General features: G+C 44.1%; 1 protein-coding gene across 1 annotated transcript in view; it reads right to left on the reverse strand.

Moving 5' to 3' along the window:
• The window catches only part of PDSS1 (decaprenyl diphosphate synthase subunit 1), a 39443-nt gene that overhangs the window by 22075 nt on the left and 10703 nt on the right, over positions 1 to 6665 (reverse strand). The window contains exon 4 of the mRNA XM_030888355.2: positions 1309 to 1450. Coding sequence (XP_030744215.1) covers positions 1309 to 1450 — 142 coding nt within the window. The remainder of the gene's footprint in view (positions 1 to 1308; positions 1451 to 6665) is intronic.

Raw genomic sequence — 6665 nt, forward strand, 5'->3', positions numbered from 1 at the left:
GGTGTGTGTGTGTGTATGGTGTGTATGTGTGGTGTGTGTATGTATGTGTGGTGTGTATGTGTGTGTGTGTGTGTGTGTGTGTGTGAGGTAGCTCCAAAGCACCCTATTCAGCTCCAATCAGATTTCTCCTACTGGACTCCCAATTCTTTTTCTCCCCCTCCTCTACTCCATAGGATTTCTCTGGGCTGCAATGTTTTATATTTCAAAACTTTTTATTGTGACTTGGGTGAAGGTTGTGAGAACAAAGCCAGTTTCCATTCAACAACTGACATTCTGTCCACTTCACTGACTGCAGTCCTTACATGGCACGCCACTTCTGCCACTTCCTCCCCGTGTCTGTTTCCACTTCTCTGCCCCACTAGCCCTGCCTGCCTTCTGAACTTTGTCCTGGGATAAATGCTGTCCTGCTTGCAAACAGTTGCTGATGGTAAGGCCTGTGTGTGTGCCTCCTCCCTTGTGCTGCTGAATGCTGAGCCACAGTGTTGTGGTCCAGGCCTGCAGTCCACCTGGTCTTGCTGCATGAGTTTGAGTTTTGTTCCACATGTTTCTCCCACTCTAGCCAGGCCCTCCTTTTCCAAGCAGTTGGGCACCACCTGGCTCTTCTGTTAAGTTTCATTCTTGAAACTATGGTTTATTTAAATGTCCTCAAATCAAAGTCCCCACTTCACGTGCCCTTCTTCAAGAAAGATTCGTGAAATAATATGGAAAGGTTCTAACAAGAGATGGAAAGTTGTATACTTGGAGCTTGACTCATTCATATATACAAAAAGACTTCAAAAAGTTTGTGGGGAAATGCCATTATCTTTTCATTCCATTTTGTCATGAACTTTTGGAACCTAACAACTGTACTTCCACTTAAAAAGGCAAAAATGTTATGAGCGAGCAGTATCCCTCTGGGCTTTGAAAATAAAACAAAACAAAGCACAAGACCCTGCAAGTTGCCTTGCCTGGACATGCTAGTACGAATTAGTAAGCGCAGCATTACGCTAATCTAGCTTAAGGTGAGGCAGAAGTGAAATGTCTGATTCCCCCTGACATACAGGCTTTTGGGGTACCTATGGAAAGTCCCTTTCTTTGTACCGGAAGGACTCCGATATAAAACTGAGTAACCAGACATGCTGCTTATCCCTTGATGGTATTTTTTGTTGAGTGTCTCTTAGTAACTGCAAAGGTAGAGTTTGGGGGGAATCTGGAAGAGCACAGGTGCACGAGCATACTGAACACTTCTGAGACACAACTGAAAAATCATCGAACTCCAAAGAACACTTGCTTTTGTAAGAAAGATGGAAATATAAGGCAAAACCGTACCTTCTTTTCCCCCCAGATCTTATTCACGGTGTGCTTTCCTCTTCGCCAGCTTGCCTCGTCGATGACGTCGTCATGAACCAGACTAGCAGTGTGGATCATTTCTGCAATTAAGGCTACGGAGCGCTGGCTTGCTTGCACATCTCTAGTTAACAGAAAGCAAGGCTTTTAAACAGAGGCGCCGCCTAGAACCTCCTCAGCACTCATCTTGTGAAAAGTGGACATCGGATCTAGGACAAAGAATTTTATTTCTCTAAGAGACACTGCATACAAACGTTGGCTTCTCTATAAAGCCATTGCTTTCATTTGGAGAGCAACTTAAAAATGCACGAGTTACCCTGCAAAGATGATGTTTTATGGAAATCGCATTAAGAAGCAGAATTTGTTTTATGAACCACAAACAAGATCCCCACAGCTCAGGTCACTGAGCCACCTGAAGCCTCATTTGTGGTGGTAGTCCTCTTGGTTGGTTAATTTACAATGAAGTGACAATGTCATTTCAGGGGTGAAAGAGAGGACAGGCTAAGAGTTCGTCTAAAAATGTTGAGAACTAACAATGGGCAAATTTTGCATGTGAAATTAAATTTAAACAGGTAAAACCTCATGATGCATTGCCACCAACTCAACTCCAATCCCTAGTGACTCCAGAGGACAAAGTAGAACTGCCCCAAATTACAAGGCCGTAATTTTCCTGGAAATAGACACATCTTTCCCCCGATGTGCAACAGGCCAGATTCACAGAGAAAACAGATGAGAGGTTATGGGGGGCATCACGGAGGGGAAGGTGAAGGTCTTTAGGAATGGAAACAGAATTTCCATTTGGGGCGAGGAAAGGTTTGGAAATGGTGGTAAAGATCGCACAGCATTGTGAATGTACTCGGACCACTTAACCACACATTTAAAAAGACTTAAAAAGGAACCTGTAAAGACAAAACTCACAATATGCCACAGCTACTCAGAGTAATTCCAACACACACAAACCCAAGTCTCATTACGTTCAAAGCCTTGAAAAGCTCCAGTCACATGTTTAGTATGAAGACCTTTACACAACGTTAAAAATACGTATTTTTTTAAAATCATAGAATTTTAAGCTTTTATCTTTCAGGTTTAATATAAACTGTAGAGCAAACACTCTCAAGAACATAATATAGAGATGTGAATTTTATAATAAAAAAATACATTATATAACATTTTAAAATGATCAGTTTCACCGCTATCCGGGATCCTTTTAAAATAAGGTGACCAGACTCACACTCACTGACTCACTGACTCACTCACTCTCTCTCTCACTCACTCACTCACTTTCTCACACTCACTCACTCTCACTCACTCACTAAAAAACAAACAAACAAAAATAAATAAATAAATAAATAAAATAAGGTGACCAGACGTCCTGCTTTTAGCGGGACAGTCCAGATTTTTAACGGTTTTTCCCGTGTCGTTTTAAAAAAGTCCCGATTTTTGGAAAAGAATGCACGACAAGCTAGGGTATACGGTTTCTGGCTGCCATGTGGGTATTTCACCAGGATATGAGTTTTATCAATGGTGTCCCGCTGTTAAAATCTGGTCACCTTATTTTTAAAGGGAATTTCAAGATGGTCACATATGGGAAGTAGCTTACCAAAATTTTTGTGCCTAAAACATGCCTGACAAACCTACGGTAGCCAAATGATTCATTTATGGTTGTAGCTCTCCTCTCAAATACCATCAAATTACACCTTTGAGGGAGGAACGTAAGATGGATATTGAAATGACTCTTTGGGGACAATTACCCAACTGCAAAAGGAGTGCTCATTCTGATTCTTCCAACACAGCAGAAGACTGTGGAGAAGACGCAGAGCTCCACGAAAGATGCTGGAATTTCCAACAGACGTGGAAACGGCAGGAGACTCCCTTCTGCTCTTGCTTGAAAGACAGTTCTAAAGCATGGGGCCTGCTGGCTCCTTTGACCTAAACCTCGGAATCTTTCAGCTGCTTTGAGTCTGAAAATGAAGCGCAGGGCGCCGCTCACACTAATACCACACAATATGTCCATTCTTACTGCGTCCCGACCTCAACACCTTCATCTCAGGGGGAGGAAGTAATCTGGCAGAAGGTAGGGACCGGTCATCCAGTGAAGCCACTTTAATAACTCTGACAACGGAGGTCAAAGGACTTGCATGGATGCCCTCACTCTGTATGAGGAAGCTGGGATCTAGATAGTTTTCAGATAAATTTGCTGGAGTTTATCTTCGTTCAAGGAGCCCTGGTAGCATAGTGAGTTTACATGCTGGGCTGCTAAGCACAAGGTCACCAGTTTGAACTACCAGCCACTCCACAGTAGAAAGATGAGGCTCTACTCCCATCAAGACTGACAGCCTTGGAAACCCACCACGGGAACTGCTCTATCTTGTCTTAAAGGGTCACTGTGAGTCAGAACTGACTCGATGGCAGTAAGTGTGTACGTGAGGAGTTCTCTTTGAGTTGAATGCACAGGGGAAAATAAAGACTTCTACGTTGTTGCTGTTATATTTCTTTAAATTAAAAGAATATTAAACAACAACAACAACCGAATTGGATTTCAGTCTGATCACTATATACTTTCTACTAGTTAGTAGCAAAATTTAAAATAACCATTAAGGTCTCGAAGACCAAGGGATCCCTGGTGGTCATGTGTTGGGCTGCGATCTGCACGGTGGGCAGTAAGAAAGCACCGGCAGTTCTGAGGGAGACAGACGGGGTGTTCTATGCCCATGGACAGTTACAGACTCGGAAGCCCACAGGAACAGTTCTCCTGAGTCAGAACTGACTTCACCGATGTGACGGTTTTACTTTTCCTAAGGCCTCTAGCTTTTCTCATGCATTGATTAGCTGGCAACCGCACCCATGATCACAACTCACGTCAGCAGACAGGGCTTCCTGCTGGGAAGTTACAGTTAAATGGCAGTGCTCACCCAGACACTGGGGTGTTTGGTGATTCCGAGATATTGAAGACAAACATTGCTTACAGGTTTGAATTCATATACAAAATTTTATGGTATTGATGAGTGAAATCATGATTCTTGCTCAGAATGTCATTTGGCCTGTCACATGGCTGCCAATCAGAGAGCACTTACTTTGTCGTCTAGATTTTTGCTGCTGCCCCTTCCTGAACAGTGAGGCTGGACTGTCTATCCCCGGACATCTGACAAATGTCAGCCCTGCTTCTCAGTTACTCCCAACACTGCATCGTAGAGGGCCCAGTAACCAGCATTTGGAGGGAACAGACACACCTTTCAGACGCAATCTCCACAGTACCAGACCCAGTCAGGCCTTCTGCTAACTTGGCCCCACTTATACTCAATATTAGAAAACAGAGCAGCCTCACTTTCCCCCCTTGTTGGAGAGGGTACTAGAGGCAGGTAGGCCTGGAAGGCGGCAAGGACGAGTCTCCTAGTCTTGAACATTAGCTGGAAACCTGCTGCCATGTGGGTAGCCCTCACTACATTCTTGGGGCTCAATAGATGTTTAAAACACGTTTTTACAACGAAGCATTTCAAACAAAGGAAAGCAAGTGGAATACTATGGATACCAACAGACTCTTCACTCAGTTTACATTTTATCTTAATTCCTATTCATACTAATCTATATGTGAAATCTTACACCACAAGAAGTGTGCGTGGGCAAAGTGCTTCTCCAAAGAAAATCAAGGGAGACGTCGGACAGGGCAAGATATGACAAAATACCCATTTATAAACTATCAAGGGCTCATGCGGGAGGGGGGAGCGGGGAGGGAGGGGAAAAATGAGGACCTAATGTCGGGGGTTTAAATGGAGAGAAAATGTTTTGAGAAACGATGTACAAATGCGCTTTACACAATCGATGTGTGTATGGATTGGGATAACAGTTGTATGAGCCCCTAATAAAATGTTAAAAAAGAGGGAAAAAAATTTAAAAAAAAAAAAATGAAGAGCTGATAAAAAAAAAAAAAGAAAAAGAAAATCAACCAGGTCCTTGGATGACCTGGGTTTGGGTCAAAGGAGCAAAGCACATAAATTAAAATAGTGAACGTGGCTTTACTCCCATGACAGAGGCAGAAGAAGCATCTATTCCCAAATCTAGACGGAAAAGCTGTGAACGGTTGCTCGTAAGTGAGACACACAGAAGGCTCGATTTCTACATCGAGACGTGCTTTTGTTGGTCGCTTCTGACCATTCTGAAAATAACTGTTTCACTTTGCTGGTTAGAGTGCTGACAAACTTTATTTAAAATGCATCCTTTTTCTTCCATACAAGAACCAGCTAGGCTACTCTTTCTAATAAAGATGGATGTTCTCTCCCATGTATCCACAGGCTCGAGAGTCCGCGCTGCCCATGAACCATGGCAAGTGCCACAAGAGCGGGTTCCTGAACCTTGGGGAGTGAGGAGCACAAGAGCCTTGAACTACATCTCTGCACAGCTCCCGGGCAGACAGGCTAGGCTGCTCTCCCTAGCACAGCCGGGCCACCCTTCTTGCTGCTAGAATATGAACAGGCACTTTATCAGACTTCTATACTAAAGAGATTCTCTATTAAAAGTACAAATAAAGTATCTCTCAACACACACACACATTTCAGTAAGTGAACTGTATTTCCCAATGTTTACATGTACTGATAAAAAGTCCCTATATTTGAGTTTTCAGCATGCTCATCAACATATCCATATAGAACCTCGATGTCTTTTTAAAACTGCTACAGAGTTGACTTATTACAAATCTGGCCTTTGGTGGCTTCAGAACACAAAAATCTATCCTCACAGTTCTGGAGACCAAGTGTCGGCGCTCACTGTTAGTAAGAGGAATCCTGGTGTGGGCAGGGGCAGGCTCAAGTGGAGAAGTCGTTCCTTGTCTTCCAGTTTCTGATGGCTGGTAGTATTCCTCAGCTTATAGCCACATCACCACAGTGTGTAAGGCCAACATCTTCACGTCTCTCTGCTCTTCATTTGGCCTTCTCCTGTGTGTGTGGCAGCTAGATTGTCAGCTTGCATGACATCTATCTCAGTGTCCAACCTGTCACGCTGGTGAGGTCTTCCCGGGGGAGGTGTGGCCTTTCTAGGGAAGAAACACTAGAGCCGAATCCTTCCTTTCTGGCACTTGACCTCCCCCCTCACTGGAGCTTAGCTGGGACTCTCTGGGGGCTGCCGACCTGGAGAGCTGTTGGCGCCCCGTTCTGTTTCCACTGACCCTGGAAACCTCTGGATTTGCACACACTGGCTTGTGATCTCCTGGCTTCCTGGTTTCACGGCTTTGCGTCATTGGTCTAGAGCTGTGTGCGTCTGAAGAGGGCCCTGGCTGGCATTACACCCATAGACTTGAGTGGGACTGGGCTGGGCTGCTTTCTTGATATACAATTACTTCTCGATAC

The sequence above is a fragment of the Echinops telfairi genome, unplaced genomic scaffold (assembly GCF_000313985.2).
Source record: "Echinops telfairi isolate 266 unplaced genomic scaffold, ASM31398v2 ScPeMD7_7461;HRSCAF=8499, whole genome shotgun sequence".
Classification (NCBI taxonomy): Eukaryota; Metazoa; Chordata; class Mammalia; order Afrosoricida; family Tenrecidae; genus Echinops; species Echinops telfairi.